The following is a 26,335-nucleotide window of genomic DNA, read 5'->3' as shown; positions in this document are numbered from 1 at the left end:
ATGTTGTTCTTTTATTTCAAAGCTTTCATCATAAGCACTTTAAACCAAGTCCAACTTTGTGAGCTTTCTGCATAATCTCAAGGTGATCTACAACAATCATTCCTCGTCAACAGTTGACTGCGAGCTCTACAGTGTCAGCTCTGTGGTCAGTTTCAATAATAAATGTCATCTATGGCTGCTGCCATGGCATAAGAATTGCAGGAGATGAAACCCTGCCCTGCCACCAGCTCCTTCTCAATCCTTTCACTATAGGAGGACTCCATACTGTGCTTAAAGATCCACCTCATAAACCGAGCCTTATCTGTGTCCTGGGCCTCCAGTCATTGAAAAACTCTAAAACAAAACAGTACAAATATGCATAACATTATGCATCTTATGCCCTCATTCATCAATCCTAAATTTGAACTCAAGCATACCTAAACCACCAACAGTTGTATTTATATAGTCTATCTATATACATATGTGTAAACAGTATATATATTTATGACAAGAAATGAGGATTTTACCCAGGGTATTTTACTGTGGTATTCCATTTAAAACAATGTAAGCTGCTTCAGGATCAGCTGCAAAGTTTTACTCTCCACATAGTGGTGTTCCCACGAGCTACAAATATGCTGTTAGTCTAGCCTGGTTAAATTACTGTAAATACATACATACATACATATATACATACACACACACACACACACACACACACACACACACACACACACTTTTCATCCTTTAATTAAAAGGTGTTATATGTATTGACAACAAGCGTTTGAAATGGGTACTGCAGTCCAAATTCAAAATATTGGAGAGTTGTCTGCCCCGCCCCAGACTCGAAGCTCATGCAGGTTGCCAAAATGTTGACACGCAAATTAGCCAACTCAGCATCCGTTTTAAGGATTTCTGGGCTTTAAGCTGTGTCCATCTTCCAAAGGCATCTCCAATATTTATCCTTGTTTTACTACGCCTCTGGTCATGGTGGTTTTTAGACGGATGGCGAGGCTTTTTAGGTCGGGTGGAATCTATTACCTCTGATCCAGTTCGTTTGCTGGCGTCCATGGCTGCAGCACGCAGTGACGTTTGCCTGCAAACTTGTTCAAATCTGGCAACCCGGCGGTGTCGAAATACTATTGGTGAGTAGGCAGTGGGCGGGATCATACAGGCCAAAACATAAACAGAAATTCTGGCCCGGAAATATTTACCACCACATGTTTCTAAACCATTTATTGCTAAAATAATGCCACATGTGACCCAAATATTTTTAAGTGATGATGCAAATAAGAAATAGATTTACTTTTGAACACATTCATCAAAACAAATAACACCAAAACATCTGTCAGGCAACATTATGGCTGGGTATCGATACGTATTTCCTGATTTGATTTGATTCCGATTCAAAATCTTTTGTTTCGATTTCGATATTTTGATTCATCTGGATATATTCCAGTTATAATGTCCATTTTGCTTACATATAAAGTAACTTTTCTCCCAGCTAATTCTGTACTGTAAATTATACAGGGAACCTTCTAACTTGGTACATTACAAAAATAAAAATTGTAAAAATAAACAGCAAGGTCCAAACTGTGTAGTTCAATTGCTATTTGTTTAACAGTTAGAAAAATTAACCCATCCAAAACTGAATTAAAACTTTAAAAGTAAAAGATAGATCTTGGGATTTTAAGAACAAATATTGTAATTGTTCAAACGAAGATCACGATTAATCAGAAAATCTATATTTTTACTCACCTCTACTTAATGGTCTCATACTCTCAAGTCACGAATTGAGAGAGAATGAGGGATTGCAAAACTAATCTAATTATTTATTATATTAATTGTAAAGACTCACAGTCTGTGTTGCCACCCATAATGTAAAGGCCTTTGAGTTTCTGGGGGAATGAAGGGTCAAGTTTCACTGCCAATGCCAGATTCATCAGTGGAGCCATGGTCACTAAAGATACCTTAGAGCAGTAGATCCCAACCCTGTTCCTGGAGAGGCCCCTCTTACACATTTTGGATATCTCCCTAATCAAACACACCTGATTCAACTCATCAGCTCGTTAGTGGAGACTCCAAGACCTGAACTGGGTATGTCAGAAAAGGGAGATATACAAAATGTGCAGTGTTGGGGGGCCTCCAGTAACAGGGTTGGGAACCACTGCCTTAGAGAACCAAGAAACAACTCATGGTAAAATACTAGCAATGTGTGATCTTTATGTAAACAAATATTTACATTAGTTTTACATACCCCTCCAGGATTCTCATTGACTCTTCAGATAATGGCTAATATGGTGCCCTCCGCTTGGGCAAATTCCAAACCAGGAGCTTCAGGGTCTGGGGCATCCCCAAGCCCATCTTTCCCATGGAACTCTCTAGCACTGATGGTTTGCCCCAAGAGCGAATTAGTTGCTCCTCTGAACACAGGAATCTAAAGCGCAAATTCAGAGACATAAACAGTTTTTCTAATTATGCTGAAATGATTGTCATTTGTTTGAAACAATGCATTACTGTGTAGTAGGTAGAGTGAATCCTCTAGTCTTAGTCCATTTAAGTTCTCACATGATTATGAAGAGAAAAAAAAAATGCATTTCCCACTGTATTCATTACTAACAAAGTTAACTTTTACTTAAACTTTACAATTTACAATTTACCTCAGCTTTCTGTTTTGTTGTGACATGTCTGACTGCAACAAAACCTGACAGAAAGTACAACTTTCACAGTTTGACTGCTGAGAGCAGACCAGTAAGATTCTATAGAGAATACAGTGTCTAATATTGGGCCTTTTATATATACAAGCTTCTCACAATAAGTTGCTGGAATTTTGGCCCATTCCTCCAGACAGAACTGGTGTAACCGAGTCAGGTTTGTAAGCCTCCTTGCTCACACATGCTTTTTCAGTTCTGCCCAAACATTTTCTATTGGATTGAGATCAGGGCTTTGTGATGGCCACTCCAATACCTTGACTTTGTTGTCCTTAAGCCATTTTGCCACAAATTTAGAGGTATGCTTGGGGTCGGTGGCCAAGTTTCCATCCACTTTTTGCGCTATTTTGTTATCGACAAAGGGAAAATGCGTAAAACAAATTTTGCGAGATTTGCTGTCTTCTGCCTGTTTACAATCAAATGGCCTTTTATCGATAAAAATGGTGTACGTGATGACGTTATGCTTAAAAAAAACACTTTGTCACATAAGTTTTGGTTTATCGCAAAATAAATCTGCCCTTAAGCCATTTCCATTCAGAAATGTGTGTTTATCACTAATTCGCCTCCCAGATGTCCCTAATTCCCCCCCCCCCGTGAAGTTTTGGTAAAATGGGGAGAGTATTGAGACAATTCATTGAAATTAGCCAGCTTACTGTCATTTTAATTTCACAAATAAATGCAATGAGAAGACGAGGAATTGCAATCAAAAGGGAGCAGTTGCCCTTCTGATAGGACTGTACTAGTCCTCCTGATGTTGCGCTAATTGCGAGTTGCCACCGGTTCTGACCCGAAAGAGAATCGTCATGGCCCTGTTCAAGCTAGCAACCTGCACAAAGTAGTGTGGGAAACTTTCACTCTCAGTATAAGGACCATCCATCCATGTGTACATACAGTGTGCACAGCTATTAAAGAAAAATTGATGCGGTGAAATATCAGGGATTACATATGATACATTCCTGATATTCAATAGGCTATTTTGAACAAGCATCTAATCTAAAGCATTGCCATCACAATTGCATTATGTCCCGCATATTTGTCCAGCAACTTTTAACAACCAGCTGAACTTGATTGTCATCTAAAATTAATTTTAGTGTCATAATGCAATTTACATTTTCTGAAGAAGCTCAGCAAATGTAAACCGAGGTGAAGAGGGTTAGATTTAAAATATATAAAAGTTTTAAAATGTTCAAAATCTTGTTTTCTGAAAGTGAACTCAGCATTGGACAAATAGTTCTGATAGGTTGTAGTCTTGAAAAAAGTGCAGAACATTCTGAGAATGTCATTCAGCTGACTTTTTTTGTCTACAGAACAGGGTAAAGCTAATTTAAGTTTATGTAAAGAAAAGGCATATATAGGTCTAAAAATATTTTTTTTTTAGTTTCGTAATTTATTTTTTTAATTTAATGCTTTTTTCGTTTGGTAATTTATTTAATTTCATACAGGGAATTTTGCCAGCATTTTTTCCAAAAGTAAGCTAAACAATTTTATAGAACTGGCTTAAAGATGACACGTTTCTTTAATATTTTAAGCAATTTTACTTTTTTATATACATATTACAGTTTCAAAATAACAAAAAAGGAAAAGGGCCCAAAGCAAAAGTTTGGGCACCCTGCATGGTCAGTACTTAGTAACACCCCCTGGCAAGTATCACAGCTTGTAAAAGCTTTTTGTAGCCAGCTAAGTGTCTTTCAGTTTTTGTTTGGGGGATTTTCGCCCATTCTTCCTTGCAGAAGGCTTCTAGTTCTGTGAGATTCTTGGGCCGTCTTGCATGCACTGCTCTTTTGAGGTCTATCCACAGATTTTCAATGATGTTTAGGTCGGGGGACTTTGAGGGCCATGGCAAAACCTTCAGCTTGCGCCTCATGAGGTAGTCCATTGTGGATTTTGAGGTGTGTTTAGGATCATTATCCTGTTGTAGAAGCAATCCTCTTCATCTTCAGCTTTTTTTTTTTACAAATGGTGTGATGTTTGCTTCCAGAATTTGCTAGTATTTAACTTAATCCATTCTTTGCTCTACCAGTGAAATATTCCCCTGTGCCACTGGCATCAACACAAGCCCAAAGCATGATCGATCCACCTCCATGCTTAACAGTTGGAGAGGTGTTCTTTTCATGAAATTCTGCACCCTTTTTTTTCCAAACATACCTTTGCTCATTGCGGCCAAAAATTTATATTTTAACTTCATCAGTCTGCAGGACTTGTTTCCAAAATGCATCAGGCTTGTTTAGATGTTCATTTGCAAACTTCTGACATTGAATTTTGTGGTGAGGATGCAGGAAAGGTTTTCTCCTCATGATTCTTCCATGAAGGTCGTATTTGTGCAGGTGTCGCTGCACAGTAGAACAGTGCACCACTACTCCAGAGTCTGCTAAATATTCCTTGAGGTCTATTGCAGTCAAACAGGGGTTTTGTTTTGCCTTTCTAGCAATCCTACGAGCAGTTCTCTCTGAAAGTTTTCTTGGTCTTTGCTATCTTCTTATAGCCTTCTCCTGCTTTGTGGGCATCAATTATTTTAATTTTCAGAGTGCTAGGCAGCTGCTTAGAGGAGCCCATGGCTGCTGAGTGTTGGGACAAGATATGAGGAGTCAGAGTATGTATAAAGCTTTGAAATTTACATCACCTGGCCTTTCCAAATGATGATTGAATAAAAATAATACACTAATATTGCTTAAAATGTTGAAAAGAATGTTTCATCTTTGACTTTAAGCTTTTTGGAGATCAGTTCATCTTCTACTCACTTAACTATTCACAGCAACAGAAACTTTTGACCAGGGGTGCCCAAACTTTTGCATGCCACTGTATGTTAGTGTTCCAAAAAAGCACACTGAAGCTTTTCTCCTAGTATTGCGTATTTATTTTTAATTTAAAACATCTTTGAAATGTTTTTTGTATTATGGGCTAATTCCGTGACTGCCATCTATTATTTTGAATGGTGTGGAAAAGCAACTTTAATAAATAAACGGATGGCTACCACGATTAAATGAATCACAAACAGGGGCCATTAATTTGTTCTCCGTGCACTTGTCAATGTGCATGATACGAGATACTGTATTTGTGTTGGCACTCCTGGAAGTGTCATGTTTGCAGCATCGGATCTATATGCTGTTAAGATCAGTCCATAATCATGTACAATAAATTGGCTTTCAAGAATGTATACCGTCGTCATGATTAACACAGGCTAACGATTGGGGTAAACTCTGTCATGTGACACTACATTTTTGCATTAATGAATTTTCTCAACAAAAAGTGTTTCCAAACCAGTTTTTCGTGACATTTGAAGTATCAACATAGAGTTTATGCGCTAGAGTTTAACGGAAAAATATTATGTCGACATTTGTAAAATTTTTGTGATAATTTGCGTTTCCATCAGCTTTATTTTGATGCGCTAAAAGTTTTTTTTTTGTGCAAAAAATCCTTGTATGGAAACATAGTTAATGTCCATTTGGAAGACCCATTTGCGACCAAGCTTTAACTTCCTGGCTGATGTCTTGAGTCTTCAATATATCCACATAATTTTCCTTCCTCATGATGCCATCTATTTTGTGAAGTGCACCAGTCCCTCCTGCAGCAAAGCACCCCCAAAACATGATGCTGTCACCCCCTATGCTTCACGGTTGGGATGGTGTTCTTCGGCTTACAAGCCTCACCTCAGACCTTTGTCCCTGTGTGCACTTGCAAACTGTAGTCTGGCTTTTTTATGGAGGTTTTGGAGCAGTGGATTCTTCCTTGCTGAACAGCCTTTCAGGTTATTTCGATATAGAACTTGTTTTATTGTGGATATAGATACTTGTCTACCTGTTTCCTCCAGCATCTTCACAAGGTCCTTTGCTGTTGTTCTGGGATTGATTTTCACTTTTCGCACCAAACTACGTTCATCTCTAGGAGACAGAATGCGTCTCGTTCCTGAGCGGTATGATGGCTGCGTGGTCCCATGGTGTTTATACTTGTGTACTTTTGTTTGTACAGAGGATGAACCAGACTTGTAGAGGTCTTGGCTGATTTCTTTTGATTTTCCCATCATGTCAAGCAAAAAGGCAATGAATTTGAAGGTAGGCCTTAAAATACATCCACAGGTGCACCTCCAATTCAGTAAACCACTTATCAGAAGCTAATTGTCTAAAGGCTTGACATCATTTTCTGGAATTTTCCAAGCTGCTTAAAGGCACAGTTAACTTAGTGTATGTAAACTTCTGACCCACTGGAATTGTGATATAGTCAATTAAAATTGAAACAGTCTGTCTGTAAACAATTGTTGGAAACGACATGCCAAATTATAGTTTGCTAATATTAAATCTGTGGAGTGGTTAAATTAGTTTTAATGATTTCAACCTAAGTGTATGTAAACTTCTGACTTCAACTGTAAGTATATCTAATACTTATATATAAGAATTGATGGGGTCATATATGCGCTTTTTCCTGCCTTTCCCATTCAGATACTATTCAGAGATAATCAGGGTAATTTTTTATTTTTTTTAAATGTTACAAAAATAGTCATGTGCTATACAACAACACACAAGTTATTATAAGTAGTGCTAAGAGATGCCAAGCTTGGCAAGAAAACAAAGTAAAAAAAAGTTTGGACCCCATGAAATGGCTTTTGACCCCATCATTACTCAAGTCCTTTTTTACTATAAATCTGCACCTTTGATAGCAATAGGTGGCAATTTGCACAAAGAATGCGTACGCCAAAAAAACTAAAGAATATGGAAGTAATAGTGAAAGTGGATATTTATAGTAAACAATTTACCTAAATATTGTTCTGTTTCTCACCCACACCTGTCATATCGCTTCAGAAGATTTGGATTTAACCACTGGAGTCATATGGAATTTTTTTTTTTTTTAACTGTCAAATATAATCAATAATCAGCCACAATGCAAAACAAAAACAGACAGAAATTACAGGGTGAGACTCTAAAGCATCCTCAGTGCAAAACATACACACCCACTCACACACAAACACACTTAAGGCTCATTTATACTAACTGGGCAAACAGGCTTCACTTAGTTCACCTACAAATGATGATGAAATGCAGTGATGTTTTTGTGCTTTTCCAAGTTGTTCGTTTGTTGAGATTTCTCCTGTTCGCACACATCTCTGAAATGGATGTGGATGTGTAATGTCTCACCCTTTCATTTCTGTGTGTGTGTGTGTGTGTGTGTGTGTGTGTGTGTGTGTGTGTGTGTTATTCATTGTGGATGTATGTCTCAACCTTTCATTTGTCTCGTGTATGTGTGTGTGTGTGTGTGTGTGTGTGTGTGTGTGTTTCATTGTGGATGTGTAATATCTCACCCTTTCTTTGTGTGTGTGTGTGTGTGTGTGTGTGTGTGTGTGTGTGTGTTATTCATTGTGGATGTATGTCTCAACCTTTCATTTGTCTCGTGTATGTGTATGTGTGTGTGTGTGTGTGTGTGTGTGTGTGTTTCATTGTGGATGTGTAATATCTCACCCTTTCTTTGTATGTGTGTGTGTGTGTTATTCATTGTGGGTGTATGTCTCACCCTTTCATTTGTCATGTGTGTTTGTTTCATTGTGGATGTGTAATGTCTCACCCTTTCATTTGTCTCGTGTGTGTGTGTGTGTGTTCTTAATTGTGGATGTGTAATGTCTCACACTTTCATTTCTGTGTTTTTGTTTTTGTTCTTCATTGTGGATGTATGTCTCATCCTTTCATTTGTCGTGTGTGTGTGTGTGTGTGTGTGTGTGTGTGTGTGTGTGTGTGTGTTCTTCATTGTGGATGTGTATTGGTCGCATGCTTTCATTTCTGTGTGTGTTCTTCATTGTCAATGTGCTATGTTCCCAACCCTTCATTTCTGTGTGTGTTTTGCATTTGTGGCTGATTTTATTTGACATTCTATAAAGAATGCTATCTGTTATAGTCTCACCTTTTCATTCCTGTGTGTGACCATGTGAGTTCCGCACTGCGGATGTGTTATAGTATCACCCCTTCATTTCTGTGTGTGCGAGTTCTGCATCGTGGCTGATTGATTTTATTTGACAAATGAAACAAAAATAAAAACGATGCAGTTTTAGTGTCTCACTCGTTCATTTTCAATAGTGGGTCAAAATTGACCCAAAACACTGTTCACACCACTACACCAACAGAATCCAGCCTAGTTTTTTTTTTTTTTTTGTGTGTATAGATAGTAAATGTAGGAAAAGTCACCAAACCTCATCCCATGGAGATGGTTTTTTTAAAAGATGCAAAGTTCAAAAGGGGTAAAAAAAAACCAAAAAAAAAAACAAAAAAAAAAAAAAAAACAGAAGATTAGTGTTAAAATTATCATTAAAAAATACATTTTATAAAAATCTAATGCTCGTAGTTGTCTAGATTCTATTATATAGTGAAGACAGGAACATAATGAAAAAAGCAATGAAGTGGCTTGCACATTATTTTGATTAATTTAAAAGCTTTATATTTGGAGGAAAGAGCCATTTTTGTACAGCATGGTGTTTGAACATACATTTAAAAGAAAAATAATAACACAAAGAAACTGAAAGGCCAACTGGGCAGCATGCCCTTACAACATAATAGTGCTTTTGCACTTACAATAGACTAAAAGTCGTATATGAAAACATAAAAAAATTAAGTTAATGAGTGATCAAAACAAATTTAAATGTCTGTACATGTCAAACTGAACCATCATCTTCTGCCTATATTCCATGCAGTGCACCTGCTAAGAATTTTAAATGATTACTATAAGTAATCATAACTTGCATTACGCAATCAGAAGTTAAGACACATGCGCCTGTCTCCTAAACTGCAGTTGTAAGCTTTCATTTGGCCAATCTTGCCCTATATACAAACCAGAATCCATTTGTGCATTTATTTGTGCAGAGAGAAATGCTGATGTCATTCCACTGTGGTCATTCTAGACTACAAAAATAGAATTGTGCAGATATGAGGTCATTATACGCAGAGTTAGCCTTTACAGAATTATTTGTTGTTCTTTTATGTTCTGTAATGAAACACGATCATCAAGGTTTTCTTAGGACAACATTTACAATAAAATAAATAGTCTGAAAGCATCCCCCTGTCTTGTGATAACAAAAGACTACGGGAAATATTCTTCACATTTTAGGCCCAGTTGCATCAGTGCTCCTTGTTAAAATCAGTACTGACATTCATGTCAACCTATATAAATGTCAAATTCTACAAAGAATCTTTGTACTACGAAAACATATACAAACAGTCACTGAACATATCAATGTCTAGTGTCTTCTCACACATCTCCATAGAAAGTTCAAGAGTGTATATTCACACTGTAGGCTCACTGTACACCACAATCCATTCTGTGCACAGCTTGTCTTATGCACAGCAGGGTAAAGGCCTTCAATAAAGCACTAACATTTTATAAAACCTTTTAAAGAGAGAGTTTTACAGTAAATAAATAGATAAAACACTCTGTCACAAAACAAATAGTCTTACACGGATTAGTATCTACATATTCACTTTGACATTGGGGGAGTTTGCAATGGTGGACTCTTAAGGCAGCTAGTATTGTGTATACTTAAATAGAGTGATGATAAATAATGGTTTAGTTTTAATATTATGTGCACACATGAATTCTCTAACTTAAACTAATTTATCCCTACAAATGTTAAAGCTGACTCTGGGAACAAGTTGTACCACAGCACTTTGAATACACTCCAAAGGATGATAAAACACAGGTTTGCTTCAGTGCTAATATTTTTGACCTTTGTATTTAAGCACAAAAACAAAGCGTTGTGCTGGAAAGCATCTAACAGTTAACACAGATGGAATGAATTAGGAGCTTTGGGATTATTTGGCAAAAATTTAACTTGGTCTTGTTTTTCTCTCACTCTCTCTCTTAAAGTACTTAAGGGTCTACCAGGCCTCCATACTTGCTTTCAGTGGAACAACAAAGCGAGAAACTCTTAAACCTTCAAGTGATTTTCTTTCCTCATCTCCTTCTCAGAACCACAGATCAAAGAAGAGGTTGGGGACCAGAAAATATTAACATTGTCATCTGGATGATAACCAGAGCAGATTTCAGCATGACTGTGCATAATATATCCTTTCTTCAGATATGTGGTAATAAAGTAAACAGACGAGGAGAAACATGCAGCTCTAGCCATGGAGAGCTAGAACAGCTGACTGGTCATTAAATCAAGTTTCCACTTTCCCGTAGGTGCCCTCTGGTGGCCTGTACTGTTTAGGGAAAGTCTTCAGCTGGAGAGAGTTGAAGGCATATTTGCGACTGCCTACATTTTTCATGGTGTTTTCTCGCCTGCAGCCCTCGCTGTGAACAGAGATGACCAGAGACAAGGTGGTGAGACAAGGACTACAGTTAAATAGTTCATCCCAGAATGATAATGTTGGGGTGAAAATACATACAGGTTTGGAACAACATGAGTAAAAAATGACAGAATTATTATTTTTGGGTAAACTATACTTTTAAAGGGATATTTCACCCAAAAATGAAAACTCTCTCATCATTTAATCACACTCATGTCAACCCAGATGTGCATTTTTTTCCTGCTGAACACAAATTAAGATTTTTAGTAGAATATTTCAGCTCTGTAGCTCCTCACAATGCAAGTGAATGGTGACCAAATGTGAATGGGTTCCAAAAGCATATAAAGGCAGCATAAAAGTAATCCTTACGACTCCAGTGGTTAAATCAATATCTTCAGAAGCGATATGATAAGTGAGAAACAGATCAATATTTAAGTCCTTTTTGTTTTTTACTATCAATCTCCTCTTTCACTTGCAAATTCTTATTTTGCTTTTGGCAATTTGCATTCTTTGTGCATATTGCCACCTACTGGACAGGGAGGAGAATTTGTAGTAAAAAAGGATTTATTATAATATTGATCTGTTTCTCACCCACACATCACATTGCTTCTGAAGATATGGATTTAACCACTGGAGTCGTATGGATTACTTTTATGCTGCCTTTATGTGCATTTTGGAGCTTCAAAATGTTGGACACCATTCACTTGCAATGTATGGACCTACAGAGCTGAGATATTCTTCTAAAAATCTTCATTTGTGTTCAGCAGAAGAAATAAAGTCATACACATTTGGGATGGCATGAGGGTGAGTAAAACATGAGAATTTTCATTTCTGGGCGAACTATTCCTTTACTTGTTGTCTCACCTGCGCATACAGTCCAGGGCCTGGGTGAAGACCTGCGGGGCCATGCAGTGCTCATGCTGGAGGATTTGACATTGCTCCAGGGTCACTGACATGGCTGTACGATCCTTTGCACTCTTACAGCTGGTAACACGCACACCATTCAGACGCCGGCACACCTGACGCAACAGGTATTATTAGAGTGACTATTGCTCTCATTTCACTAGTGTCATCATATTCCCCGTATTTTAATATAGCACACAGAAGAAAAACTTTCTGTTTCTGTTTAATTACACTGCGTGCCCAATTATTAGGCAAAATGTATTCCTCAGGATTAATTTTATTGTTGAACAAACACAATGCTCTCAGTCAATCCAAAATGTTATTGAACCTCAAACCTGAATGTTTAACAAAGAAAAAGTGAGTTTTGTCTTTCTCAGGGGAATATATAAGTGTGCAAAATTATTAGGCAATTAAATTACAAAAATAATTTCTCCCAACTCAATTGTTTATTCTCAAGTAGGGAAGATGCAACAAATAAGTAACAAAAATGACAATTAAATAAAATGTTTGGCCTTTCAAAAATATTCAGTGATCAATATAGCCACCCTTCTTTTCAATAACTGCCATGAGCCTTCCATCCATGGAGTCTGTCAGTTTCTTGATCTGTTCACGATCAACTTTCGCTGAAGCAGCAACCACAGCCTCCCAAATGCTGTTCAAAGTGGTGTATTGTCTTCCCTCATTGTAAATCTCACAAGGGGTCCACAAGTTCTCAGTAGGATTTAAGTCAGGTGAGAAAGGGGGCCAAGTCATTATTTGGGCATCTTTGAGGCCCTTGCTGGCTAGCCAAGCAGTGGAGTACTTGGATGCATGTGATGGAGCATTGTCCTGTATAAAGATCATTGCCTTCTTGAATGCTGAGGACTGTACCACTGCTTGAAGAAAGTACTTTCAAGAAACTAGCAGTAGGTTTGAGAGTTGAGTTTCAGTCCATCTTCAACTCGAAAAGGTCCAACTACCTCATCCTTAATGATAGCAGCCCATACCGGTACCCCTCCTCTACCTTACTGGCACCAGGCTCGAAGTGGTGCCCTGTGCCCATTAGTGATCCAGCCACGGACCCATCCAACTGGTCCATCAAGAGTCTCTCTCATTTCATCGGTCCATAAAACCTTTGAAATATCTGTCTTCGTGTATTTCTTTGCCCAATCTTGACGCTTCAACTTGTGAATATATTCAGTGGTAGTCGTGTTTCAGCCTTCATGACCTTGGCCATGTCTCTGAGCACTTGACACCTTGTACTTCTGTACACTCCAGGTAGGTTACATTTCTGGAATATGGTAGCATTGGAGGATAATGGGGTCCTGGTAGCTTCACGTTTAATTCTTCTCAAGTCTTTTGCAGTTAATTTGCACCTTTGCGCCCCAGTTGACTATTCGCAACAAAACGTTTGATTGTCCGGTGGTCACGCCTCAATAGTTTAGCTATGTCAAGAGTGTTGCATCCGTCAGAAAGGCATTTTACAATATTTGACTTTTCAGTGTCAGTTAAATCTCTTTTTTGGCCCATTTTACCTGAGGTAATGAAGCTGCTTAATAATTATGCACACCTTGATATAAGATGTTAGTCACTTTCGCCACACCCTCCCTCATTACACAAATACATACTACCTGAAAATAATTGAATCCAATAAGCATTCAAGTTTATATGGTTTGGAGTTGGAAAATGTGCATGGAAATAATGATAAGATCAGAATACTCACATGCTTAATAATTGGGCATGCAGTGTATAGTATATGTTTTGATGAAACATTTCACACAAAAGTGAACATGACAGTAATGGTAGCTCACTGTACCTCTGCTGCCTGTGACAGGATGTCCACATTCTTGCTCTTCCTGGCATTGACATTTTGATTGAGGAATTTGAGTAGCTCAGGCACACAGTTTTGACTGCGAGAGCGGGGTAGACCTATAGATGGAGTTATTCAATCTGTTAGTACTGCAGTTAATCTTGAGAAGACCTTTTAGCCAAATCAGGATAGACATTTCAAAATTAATACAAATTTTTCAATGGTCTTGGAAATGTCTTATTATATAGGGACATATCCAGTATAGGTAAATGTAGTGTTGAGAAAAGTTTAGCATTCAAGACTCACAGTCTTCAGGCAGCACCTCTTTAAACTGGTCATAATAGGAGGTAAGCCGAGCTAGACTCTCCATATTCACTAACTCCTGTAGCGATGTGTCTCCAAACCTAAACAGTAATGCAAAATCCATGAATAAAAATATACATTAATATTCAACTGTAAAAACAGTCCAAGTCCAATGACTAAATTAAATTAATATTTTAAGAAATCACTTTGATAAGGAAAAGTAAGGACTTACTTTTCCGCTAGAGTTTGTTGCTCATTGATTCCCACATTGAATAATACTGGTTGAACACGCAGCAGCATCCCATTTTGGATTTCCCGTGGCAACACATCAAACATCGCTCCCGGTAATGGTACACGCACATTAAACCCATCTCTGTTACCCGTGATGACAGGTAGCATGTCGGGGCTGAAGCTGGAGGTTGCCTGGGTCACTTTAAATGTGACATTCCGTAGGTCCATGACGCTTATGCTCATGTCTTCCAACATGGCAAGCTCCTCTCCTTCAAGACAAAAGCAGTGCCATGAGTACCATTATACTCGCTCAAATAATCTACCAACATACAATCTGAGACCACAGTGAAAATGCTTCTATTTAGCATTTTTCTAATTTAGTAAAAACAAAAAATCTTGCAAATGATATTATTAACATAATTTGAGAATGTATTGGTATTTGGCATGTTCCCCTTTTGCTTCAATGACAGTATGCACTTGATCTGGCATAGACATGATGGATTCCTTAGATTTGTGCATAACCTGATGATTCATGTTCTCCCACCATGAATATTTGAGAATGTTCCAAAGAGCATCTTTTGTGCTTGAATGGAAGCAAGGAAATCTGACCTTTTGTACAAAGGAGTAAACAAGGTAAATGTCACAAATTTGCTAATTTGATTAGTAACCTAGAAATAATGCAGAACCTTAAAGGAGTAGTTCACCCAAAAATGAAAATTCTCTCATGTTTTACTTACCCTCAAGCCATCCCAGATGTGTGACTTACTTTCTTCTGCAGAACACAAGTAAAGATTTTTAGAAGAACATTTCAGCTCTGTAGGTCCATACAATGCAAGTGAATGGTGACCAGACCATTGCAGCTCCAAAAATCACAAAGGAAACATAGAAGTAATCCATACAACTCCAGTGCTTTAATCCATATCTAGTGTGGGTGAGATCAAAACTTAAGTCCTTTTTTTACTCTAAATCTCCACTTTCACATTTACTTTCAGATGTAAAAGTGAAACTAAAAAGGTACCACATGTGACTTTTAGATGTAAAAGTGAAAGTGGAGATTTAGAGTAAAAAAATACCTATTACATCGACTTAAATACCTATTACATCGCTGAAGATATAGATTTAACCACTAGAGTCATTTGGATTACTTTTATGTTTAATTTTTGTGATTTTTGACACTACAAAAGTATGATCACCTTTCACTTGCATTGTATGGACCTACAGAGTGGAGATATTCAACTAAAAATCTTTGTTTGGGTTCAGCAGAAGAAAGAAAATCATACACATCTGGCATGGCATGAGGGTGAGTAAATAATAAGAGAATTTCCATTTTTGGGTGAACTATCCTTTTAAATATTTCTTATTCATTTTATGTTATATAGTTTCTTTTTTGTTGTTTTACTGCAAATCCTTTTTTTATTTCTGGTTTTAATTAAGATTTTGAATTCTATCTTTCCTATGTGGTCTCAGACTTTTTGGACCCCACTGTATATAAACAAGTTAAATATGCAACCTGAATTTAAAATTCACACACACAGATGTTTACCATAGGTGCTCAGTAGACCCTCAAACTGGATCAGTGAGCCGATAGTGTGGAGCTGTCTGAGAAAGCCGTCGTCACTGAGACAGTTCCTCAGCTTTATAACAAATCCACAGATCATGGCCGTGAGCTACACAGAAACATACATATCATTAGGATGGATATGACATTATAATTCCCAGTCAGCAGGTGAAATGTCTATACACTACTTAAAACAAAGACAATGGTCCAGTCCAAGTTTTTCATTGAGTAGTCATTAAAAATAAATAAATAAATAAATAAAAATCCATCAAAATTTGCAATAGCACTGCCAACCCTGGTGTAATGCATTATGGGGTTATAACCTGCAAACATTTGAATGAGTGCTGAAAGTACTACATCCTTTTTGGTAGGTGAAAGCATTATCAAATAAGACAAAATGTATAATAAAACAAACACATAAGGGATAAGAGAATTACTTTTAGGGGTGAACTTTCCCTTTAATACTTTCTGTACTAACCGTCTGACAGAAAACCACATCTCTGCGGTACTGTAGTGCCAGATTCATGGCAATAGTGGGAGCACTATCTTGCATTAGTAGAAACACCATGGACTTCTTGGCTTTGTCACTCATCATGGCTACACACTCATTGAGAGTGGTCAGGAGTGGATACAGAGCTTCACTCCATTCACCTAGAGCCATAAACACAAACAGGTCTTACAGCATCTGTAATGTACAAATTGGATTTCAAATCAAATAGAAATGGAGAACCCACATATAAATGCTTACCAGGAGAGCACCCTTCAACACTGGGGCTACCATCTAAAGAAGGGTGGAGAGATAGTAAAAATGGTCAAAAACAGCCATGACAACTCTAATACTAATTACTGTAATATTATGTAATACTACACGAAATTGCCAGCACTATAGTAGAAGTGACCACTGTTCATATCTTTTTGGATTGTTAGTATAAATACTACCATTCAAAAGTATGGTCACACCAAATTTGGTTTGACAAATAAGGTTGTCCAAGATGATAAAAATTAGAATTATTTTAAAAATCTAGAATTTAAAAATCTGTAAATTTTTGTAAAAAATGTAATTTTTGTGTCTATGTTGTTTTCATACATTTTTGCATTTTTCATTCATATTTAATTTATAGCATTTTCTACAAAAAAACACATTTAATGACTTAAAAATGTCGTTGTGTAACTATCAAGTAAAATTTATTAAAATACTGTCCTTGCACCTTGAATACACTTGAGTGTATTACACTTTAATATATTATACAGCGATCAGCCACAACATTAAAACCACCTGCCTAATATTGTGTAGGTCCCCCTCGTGTCATCAAAACAGTGCCAACCCGCATCTCGGACTATTTTCTGAGATGATATTCTTCTCAACACAATTGTACAGAGCGGTTACCTGAGTTACCATTGACTGTGTCAGTTTGAACCAGTCTGGCCATTCTCCCTTGACCTCTCTCATCTACAAGGCATTTCCATCTGCAGAACTGCCCCTCACTGGATATATTTTGTTTTTGGCACCATTCTGAGTAAATTCTAGAGACTGTTGTGTGTGAAAATCCCACGAGATCAGCAGTTACAGAAATATTCAAACCAGCCCATCTGGCACCAACAGTCATGCTACGGTCCAAATCACTGAGATTACACCCCCCCCCCCCAAATTCTGATGGTTGATGTGAACATTAACTGAAGCTCCTGACCCATATATGGATGATTTTATACACTGTACTGCTGCCACACGATTGGCTGATTAGATAATCGCATGGATGATTGTTGGTGCCAGACGGGCTGGTTTGAGTATTTCTGTAACTGCTGATCTCCTGGGATTTTCACACACAACAGTCTCTAGAATTTACTCAGAATGATGCCAAAACTCAGATAACCACTCTGTACAATTGTGGTGTGAAGAATATCATATTAGAATGCTTCTGAGATGCAGGTTGGTGCTGTTTTGGCGGCACGAGGGGGACCTACACAATATTAGGCAGATGATTTTAATGTTGTAGCTGATTGGTGTGTGTGTGTGTGTGTGTGTGTGTGTATATATATAAAACTTTGCACACAGTTATTAAGGTCTAAAGGGGTCCTCTCTGTTTTATGGTTTTCTTGTCACATGACAACAGAATGGCTACCTGCATGTTGGTTACACCACCTGACTTTATACTTTTAATAATATTTTAAAACAAAATTGTTTTACCTATGCCAATATTGCTTTATTTAGAATTTCTTAAAAAGTATTTTAAAATCTACAAAGACTTTCTATAAAAGTCTTAGTAGAAAGACTTTAATAACAATCTCCGGACAGTTACACCACTTAGACAGTTTTTACTTTAAAATATCAAAAAGACATTGAACTCAGAAATTAAAAACATGTTCATGATAGCAGAGGTGTATTCAAGTAATTGCTTTATGTGAATTGCATTTTTAATGTATTTTTGAGTAACTTAATAGATCTGAAGTATTACAAAAATGAGCGTCATATCATTGACACATTTATGTTTCTCGTGATCTTAAAAAATGTTTGATCTAAAGGCTACACATAAATGTCTTTATAAAACTAACATTTTAATGAATTCTCTTTTTTAATGGATAAGTTTGTCTGGTTAGTAGGAAAGCAGCCAACAAAGTGCCTAGCATATAAAGCATGGAAACTCCTTCAATAATGTTTCAAACGCATCCCAGGTGGATACTCAGGAAGCTGGATGAGAAAATGCCCTAAATATGCAAAGCTGTACAAAGGCACATTATCAACATCAACACTACAATATGAGAAATGTTTTTTTTTAATTGTTCAACCAAATGTAAATTATAAAATAGTCACACTCCATATTCTGGCTATTTTGTGAAAGCTGAAATATAAGACAGTTTTGATTCATTGAACATCTCTGTTATTTTACAGTGTTGATGACTTCACTATTATTCTAAAAGGTGGAAAATGGTAATAATAAAAAAATAAACGGTATTATTTACAAAATGTTTGACTGGTAACGTACAGTTTATCAAAATATAGGCAACTGCAACCAGTAATTATCACGTGTGTCACTGAAAGTGGATGTAAAAACTGAAAGCTTTTGTGGTATTTGAACAGATTCAAAGACAAGATGGTTAACATGGGGGGAACCTACAGGAGTGTCTGTTAAACCTGGAGGAGCATGCAGAGGTCAGTAAGGGTGAAGAGAACGATGGTAATAATGATGAAGAGGACTGAGCTGAGAGAGGGTGCGATGAAAACAGGGGGGTGGAGGAGGAAGGGCAAGGGAGCCCGTCACCAGGGTTGATCCAGAACGCATTGCCCTGGCTACCTCTCTTGATGGTATCGGACTGTTGGTCAGACTGGAAGACGTCTTCACTGCTGTCACTCTGTGCCCACTCTCTCGTCAGCAGTCTATCCACACAGCGGATCACACACTCCAGACTCTTATCCACGTTGAGCCAAATCTTCTCCTGAATGACATAGAGAAGTTGGTTTATTTTACAGGACTAATAGACAGCTCACTTTAATTAATGCTGTGCTAAAAAGGCATGTTGAGTTACAGTTAAGTGATATCACGTCATCACGTGTTAATCTTGAGTTTTTGTCCTAATCAGCTGCGATGCAATCAGTTGCTTGGGTTCTATATTTGTTGCATCACAACAAATGTAGCCCCACCCACAAAGCAATATAAATGCCCCAAAATCTGATTCCTCGTAGTTGTATATTAAAGGGGTCATATCATGAGAAATAAAATGTTCCCTGATCTTTTGAGATAAAATGCTTTAATGTTCAATTAAACCACACTGTAACTTTCAGAACTCAAAACTTCCTCCCCAGTCCAAAAATAACATCTATTGAAACAAAAACTGAAATGGATTTCTGTTCTCTGAAACCTGAAATATTAAAGGTGCTGTAAGCAATTTTTCATGGAAAATTATGCAAAAAAAATTCCAACATCCTTACAGATATTAATGAAATAAGTGTCCTGAGATATCTCTCGGTGACAGCTGTAGACTTTGTAAACAGCAAACAAATATATGTCCATGGACATTGACACTTTTCACCTGTCAAACATTTTGCTCGTTCTCATAGTGTTGTATCTGAAGTGGATCATTGAGGCTATGATTCATAATTTTTGTCAGTTGAGGGCGCTATTGTGCCACTGTCGAATTTGACAGCCACAGGAACAAACAGTGCTGCTCTTTTGCTCCATTTTGGTCTCAAAATTATCTTTGGAGGGTGGGTTTTGGGACGAGGGGGCGTGGCTAATTCAACAGCTCAGTCACTACAAAGCTTCAGAGTGCTAAAATCGCTTACAGCACCCTTAACACATGACTGCCCACATTGACACATCAACAACGCTTATTCAGTGTTCAGAAACATGGCTTGCACAGTCTGTAATTGTAATAAGAATAGGATAGATATTATTATCCCTAAACACCAGAAGAAATCTGTGTTCAGGCATGAAACTCTGAATGGCGCAAGCTCATAGGTTCTTTGAACTTGTTATCTGTTAGTCAATCAGCTCGCTCACATGTGATATGTTAAGGCAATCGGACCACATGGTGTAAGCTGATAGGTCCTTTGACGTGAAATCGGGTAGCCAATCAACTTGCCTACTCTCTCTTTGCCTAACATATAAATTTGCTTAGTTTGCAAGTAACAAGTTTCACTGCAACATCCTGCAAGAGTTCTGAAACCCTCCTCCACCCCAGCTTTACATGTCTAGATCTGCTGTATAGGGATTTAATTTGTCTAATTGTGCAGCAGCATGTCTTGTGTTTATCTGACTGTGCAGCAGAATGCCACATGCTTAACTCAACATGTCTGTGTATGTTCGAGCAATAGCAAGTCTCTGTACTTGCTTGCTTTGTAACAGCAGCAGCAGCATAGCAGATCTAGTCCACCAAGCCCAATATCCTACCAATATGTCATACTCACAATAACATGCTAAATGTTTCCAAGAGTTGGCATGACTGAACTACAGTAATGATAAGAGTAAAGTGTGGGAACATCTACCAGACCTCCTGCTGTTCATGGCTGCGTGTAGCACTTGCAACTAGAGGACTTCTCGGGTCCTAAGATCTGTACCCGACACAAATTGACCCGAATCACTTCTTACCTGAGCCCGACGTGCATAAATTAACTTTTAAAAAAGAAAAACCTGATCTGAGACAGACCCGATAAAATTAGACCAGAGTCCGACCTGACGGCAATTTTTTTCAAATGACTGGACACGAATGTAAAAGGCAGCAATGTCTGCACAGCCTGCACACACCAGTCTCCATGAGGGTTTGGTAATTTACACAAAGAAGTGCGGATTGGCAGAGATCAAAGAAGAAGTGGGATAATAACGTTCATGATGTTGTATTAAAATGACTGCCTGTTAAACCCTACTGAGTGCAATTGCTTTGATTTTACAATTGCATATTATATTGATATGTATTATTATTATTATTATTATTAATTAATTAATATATTTTGCTGCACTGCTCCTTTGAATTATTCATCGAAGATCTCAGACAGTAGCTGAGTTTCCATACAACTATTTTTATGCACATTTTGAAATTGCGCATAAGAAATCTAAATGAAAACGCTTGATATGAGAATAGACTTTCTAAATTCGCTTAAAATCAATGCGCTAGGAGGAGGTGGATTTTCTAGAATTTTGCATTAGTTAAAATGTGCATTTAAGTTTGGAAACAGTTTATTCACAAAACGATGACGTGTTTTGACCATTAGTGCACGTGTTATGAGTGTGCAATAGCTTGATATGACTGGCTCCATGAAAGGTCGACTTTGGCACACAATACTTTGAACATAGCGCTTGACTTTCGGAAGTGTTTAAAACCACAGCTGGTTGATAAAGTGGGTCCTCACAATCCGCCAGAACAGTTTTGAGAGCAGGTGTCCCCAGGTATGCGGAGACTGGCAGCGTGTTGGCATCGCAGCCATTTCAACCCCATTACATCAGATATTACACTTATTCTGAGGCGTCTTCCGGCAGCATTTAATAAAACAAAATTGCTCCAATCCTGCAAATAAAACTCTCCCCGAAGCAAGGAGGTCATTCAGATGCTCCATCATGACAAGGCGGCTCCCTCGAGATAATGCGCATGACATAGTGGATGGAAACACACAACAATTCGTATTTTCTTAAGTAAATGTTTTTTAAATGCGACCAAAAAATGCTAAACATTTAGATGGAAACCCAGCTAGTGAAAATGCAGTCACCTGTTGCAGCAATATCATTAGTCTATTATTAAGATTTGGTATTTGGTCATTTTCGTCTTAAAATGGACAGGGCTAATGTTACATTAAATAAAAGTGCAGATTGTCAGAGAACAATAACATTGTCATATAATTATTTAATATGTATTTGTTTTAAATAATAAATATTGTTAAATGTCCGAAACGAATAATGGAATGTTGGCATATTTTAAAAGAATTCGGGTTTAGACATTTTTCATACCTCTGGGTTTTGGGGCAAATTTCAGCATGGATTATTTTGTCAGAATGTAATTCAGATTTTGCAAAGAGGCATTTATAAAAGATGGGGCAGTTAAAAAACTACATTTGATATGACAGCAAACCTGCAGCTCACGGGTAAGTAAAAAGTGCTCACAAAGTTTCTCACATATGAAGAGGACAATGTGCACAGCAGCACATAAATAGCCTGTGTAGTTCTTAGGATCAGAGAAAGGATGGAAAATGATAATAAAAAACTAATTATCAGTGTTTTTGGCACAAAAAGGAGGGTACAAATGTGTGATATTAGCCCATTAAACATTCAATATGTTCTTATTGGTTTTAATTTTGACAATTTGTTGTGTTAACCTTTCGCATAAAATTTCACTTTCAGTGAGGACACTAAAATTTCTCCACACTAATTTTTTGCATCACCCCATAATGTCTGCCTCTGAATGAACTTACCCACTCCTCCTCATGCCAGTTTACATTCATGGAAGCTCTTTTCCCCTTCCCACTCCATTTGGCCTTTGGAGAGCCCTGTTCATTTCTCAGGACCACCCGCTCAGTGTCAGGGGTGGAGGGAGAGCCTCTGGAGGCGATGAACTCTGGCCGTGCCGCACTTAGTGCTTGGATAGCTGTAGTTAGCAGCTTACTGTCACACACTGTCACCAGCTGCCGGGTCTAAGAGAGAGAGACAACAGCACAAAGATTGCACTTACTCACTAATTGGATCTCAACAGCTTTTTTTTGGCAGATCTGTTTTGAAGTGGAAGAATAGGCTTTAATAACTTTCAATGAAAAAAAAAACAATTTTCCACTACATGATGTTTAAAAAAATCAATAATGTGCATTCAAATAGTTACAAAGTATATGAAGCATTGATTAACATATTTTCAAAAATATTCATATTTGAACGAAAAACTATACATTATATAATGTTTGTTAAAGGGTTAGTTCACCCAAAAATGAAAATTCTCTCATTTTTTGGAGAGACATTTGAAGCTCCAAAAATCACAGACAGTCAGCATAAACGTCATCTATACGACTCCAGCGGTTAAATTAATGTCTTCTAAAGCGATACGATCACATCTGGTGCGAAAAAAGATCTATATTTAAGTACTTTTTAACTACAAACTATCGCTTCCTGTATGCTTCACAAGAGCACTGAGTTCACATGGTCTTTCGTGTGACATTTTCGTGTTGGCATTTTACGGAAGTAATCTCACGTTCTTCTCTCGGTTGAGACATCCAGAATAAGCACACAAACGCACCATTGAGTAAAAAAACAGATACAAATACAGATCTAAACCAAAACTAACGAAGATTCTGTACAGTGTTCCTCCTCCTCAGTTTTAAACAGTGCTGCTCTTCCGGGTGTGTCGCACATGCGTCAGTTCTCACGTGAACATGCCAACATGATTACGTCACATGCGCATTCTGTTGCTGACTGGAAACGCTTTATAGTTAAAAAGTACTTAAATATTGATCTTTTTCACACCAAAAGTGATCGTATCACTTTAGAAGACATTAATTTAACCACTGGAATCATATGGATGATATTTATGCTGACTGTCTGTGATTTTTGGAGCTTCAAATGTCTGATCACCATCCACTTGCATTTTAAGGACCTACTGAGCTATGATATTTTTATATGATATATTTCTACAAATGTGTTCTGCTGAAGAAAGAAAGTCAAACACACCTGGGATGGCATGAGGGGGAGTAAATCATGAGAGTATTTTAATTTTTGGGTGACTCATTTTTATCAAACTTGTACAACTCGTGAAAAATTTCAGAGAAAAAAAAGTCTAAAAAATCACTGAAATTATTTGACAGTATAACCATATGATTACTTGTGATTATTTTATTCTACTGACAGTCATAGTTTTAAACAGTAAGAAAAACAAATCAGCATATAATTTCATTTATTACGAAAAAAAAAATTCTTAGGAAGAAAGAAATAAGGTTTGTATTTCACTATTCTCTTTAAAGCTGCTTTGAAATGTATTTATTTTTTTGGGTAAAAAGCACTATACAATTACATTTGAAGTGAATTGAAAATGTTTCTCTTCGAGTTTCAAACATCTTACATTGCTATAACATAAAAAAGACACTGCCAACTTAATAAAAGTCAATATTTTCCAATTAAAATTTTAATAATTAATTCAGCTTTAATATAATAGCAATTATTTTAATTTTGCAAACAACATGTCTTCATAACATCATGTTTACTATTTTTGTCACGCAGGGGGTCACTCGCAAGGGGATCATATTTGAAAACCCCTGCATTAGATGACTAATGAATGGACTGTAGGTGGCCCGTAGTTGTGTTGTCTGAGGCTGAGACTATGTTTAAATATTAAATGTCAGTAAGTAGTCACACCTTGTCTGTCAGGATAGCGAGGGTTCTCTCCAGTGCATTGGTCGAGCGTTCTTTGGCGACACGGGACAGGCGCTCTGTGTAGTAGCAGACCTGAGTCTTGAGTGTGTTAATATGGGAAATTATTTCTTTAGCTTTCAACACATCCTGTGGCTGGTACCGCATTGACAGTGAAGTTGATTCCCCAGCACTATAAGATAATTAAAAAAACACACTTTCTCAAATTCCCCATTTCTTCAACTCTCAACTGCACAATGAGATGGTGTGATATTACAAACACACACAACATGGAACATTTACACAAATAAGTGGGAAAATGGCATTGTGCTAAACACACAATCTTTACAAAAGCCCCGTGAACACCGGACATTAAGATATGTCTCGAGTGGTCCAATCACAAGTGGTCAGTGCTAAAATACCAGGTGCAAATAGCGATCTGTCTCACCTGACCACTTGTGATTGGATCACCCGAGATGGATTATAGTAGCAGGTATTAAAAAGTTGAAAACACAAATGTAGGTCCAAACAAGAAGAATCCATCACATTTAATGGAAGTGAAGTAAATGACTTAACACTGACCAATCATAAACATGAAGACACATCACCACATGATAAGAAAATGACTGGAAAATGGTCAACAACCCTGAAACTCACCCTTCACCTTCATTCGCACTGATCAGAAAGCAAACAACATAAAAGTAACTGATTACAATATGATAAAAATAACATATCAAGTTCCAAGCATTACAGAACAAAAAAAATAAATAATTACGAAAGCCGACAAACCAAGAAGAGCAGCAAAAAAAAAACCTTAATTCACACTGTTCACCCTGAGGTTTTTTGTTTAAATAGTGGTTAGGAGTCATCACTTGAGCTAATATCTTGTCTTACTGCTTTTTGGCTTCCTCAAATTTCTGAATGAGTTTCCTCAGTCCGCTGCCCTTAAAGCCCTGATGATGTGCTGCAGGGGCCCCTGTGGTCACTACGTCATATGTGCGATCTGTACTGAGTAATATACAGTATAGTAAGAAGATCAGTCCAGTCTGAAAAACTTCTCAAGAATGTCCATTGTGAGATAAAAATTGACATGTTTTCTCACCGTAGCCAGACTCGCCCTGCACTCTCATCCTCTGAATGTGAAGGTTTGTAGGCAAGAACTCTAATCTTTTCTCTCCTTTCAGAGTGCTAGATTTAAAGGAAGGACCTGATGGACAGTAGGTGAAAAATCATGATTACTGGATTACAGGATTTATATATATATATATATATATATATATATATATATATATATATATATATATATATATATATATATATACACACACACAGTATCTCACAGAAGTGAGTACACCCCTCACGTTTTAGTAAATATTTTATTATATCTTTTCATGTGACAACACTGAAGAAATGACACTTTGCTACAATGTAAAGTAGTGAGTGTACTGCTTGTATAACAGTGTAAATTTGCTGTCCCCTCAAAATAACTCAACACACAGCCATTAATGTCTAAACCGCTGGCAACAAAAGTGAGTACACCCCTAAGTGAAAATGTCCAAATTGGACACAATTAGCCATTTTCCCTCCCCGGTGTCATGTGATTCGTTAGTGTTATAAGGTCTCAGGTGTGAATGGGGAGCAGGTGTGTTAAATTTGGTGTTATCGCTCTCATTCTCTCATACTGGTCACTGGAAGTTCAACATGGCACCTCATGGCAAAGAACTCTCCGAGGATCTGAAAAAAAGAATTGTTGCTCTACATAAAGATGGCCTAGGCTATAAGAAGATTGCCAAGAC

General features: G+C 37.4%; 2 protein-coding genes and 1 pseudogene across 4 annotated transcripts in view; 1 reads left to right on the top strand and 2 right to left on the bottom strand.

The window, feature by feature from the left end:
• The window catches only part of LOC127448468 (MIT domain-containing protein 1-like), a 202,494-nt gene that overhangs the window by 117,020 nt on the left and 59,139 nt on the right, over nt 1–26,335 (top strand). The gene's annotated exons all lie outside the window — the stretch shown is intronic.
• LOC127447735 (uncharacterized) lies at nt 29–8,594 on the bottom strand (annotated as a pseudogene).
• Nucleotides 9,076–26,335, bottom strand: part of LOC127448454 (inositol polyphosphate-4-phosphatase type I A-like) — a 38,847-nt gene continuing 21,587 nt past the window's right edge. Inside the window, exons 11-24 of one of the 3 annotated variants that reach the window (XM_051710980.1) lie at nt 25,642–25,746; nt 25,434–25,542; nt 25,197–25,214; nt 24,546–24,732; nt 22,625–22,843; nt 18,843–19,161; nt 16,478–16,510; nt 16,208–16,380; nt 15,715–15,838; nt 14,173–14,440; nt 13,944–14,041; nt 13,644–13,756; nt 11,810–11,964; nt 9,076–10,949 (exon numbers count right to left, since the gene is read on the bottom strand). In XM_051710980.1, the coding sequence (XP_051566940.1) occupies nt 10,817–10,949; nt 11,810–11,964; nt 13,644–13,756; nt 13,944–14,041; nt 14,173–14,440; nt 15,715–15,838; nt 16,208–16,380; nt 16,478–16,510; nt 18,843–19,161; nt 22,625–22,843; nt 24,546–24,732; nt 25,197–25,214; nt 25,434–25,542; nt 25,642–25,746 (2,054 nt within the window). In that variant the 3' untranslated portion in view covers nt 9,076–10,816. The remainder of the gene's footprint in view (nt 10,950–11,809; nt 11,965–13,643; nt 13,757–13,943; nt 14,042–14,172; nt 14,441–15,714; nt 15,839–16,207; nt 16,381–16,477; nt 16,511–18,842; nt 19,162–22,624; nt 22,844–24,545; nt 24,733–25,196; nt 25,215–25,433; nt 25,543–25,641; nt 25,747–26,335) is intronic. The other 2 variants (XM_051710982.1, XM_051710981.1) reach the window with 2 other exon arrangements.

The sequence above is a fragment of the Myxocyprinus asiaticus genome, chromosome 11 (genome assembly GCF_019703515.2).
Source record: "Myxocyprinus asiaticus isolate MX2 ecotype Aquarium Trade chromosome 11, UBuf_Myxa_2, whole genome shotgun sequence".
Taxonomy (NCBI): Eukaryota; Metazoa; Chordata; class Actinopteri; order Cypriniformes; family Catostomidae; genus Myxocyprinus; species Myxocyprinus asiaticus.
The sequence above is the reverse complement of the archived record's forward strand: the minus strand, read 5'-3'. Positions and strand labels throughout refer to the sequence as shown.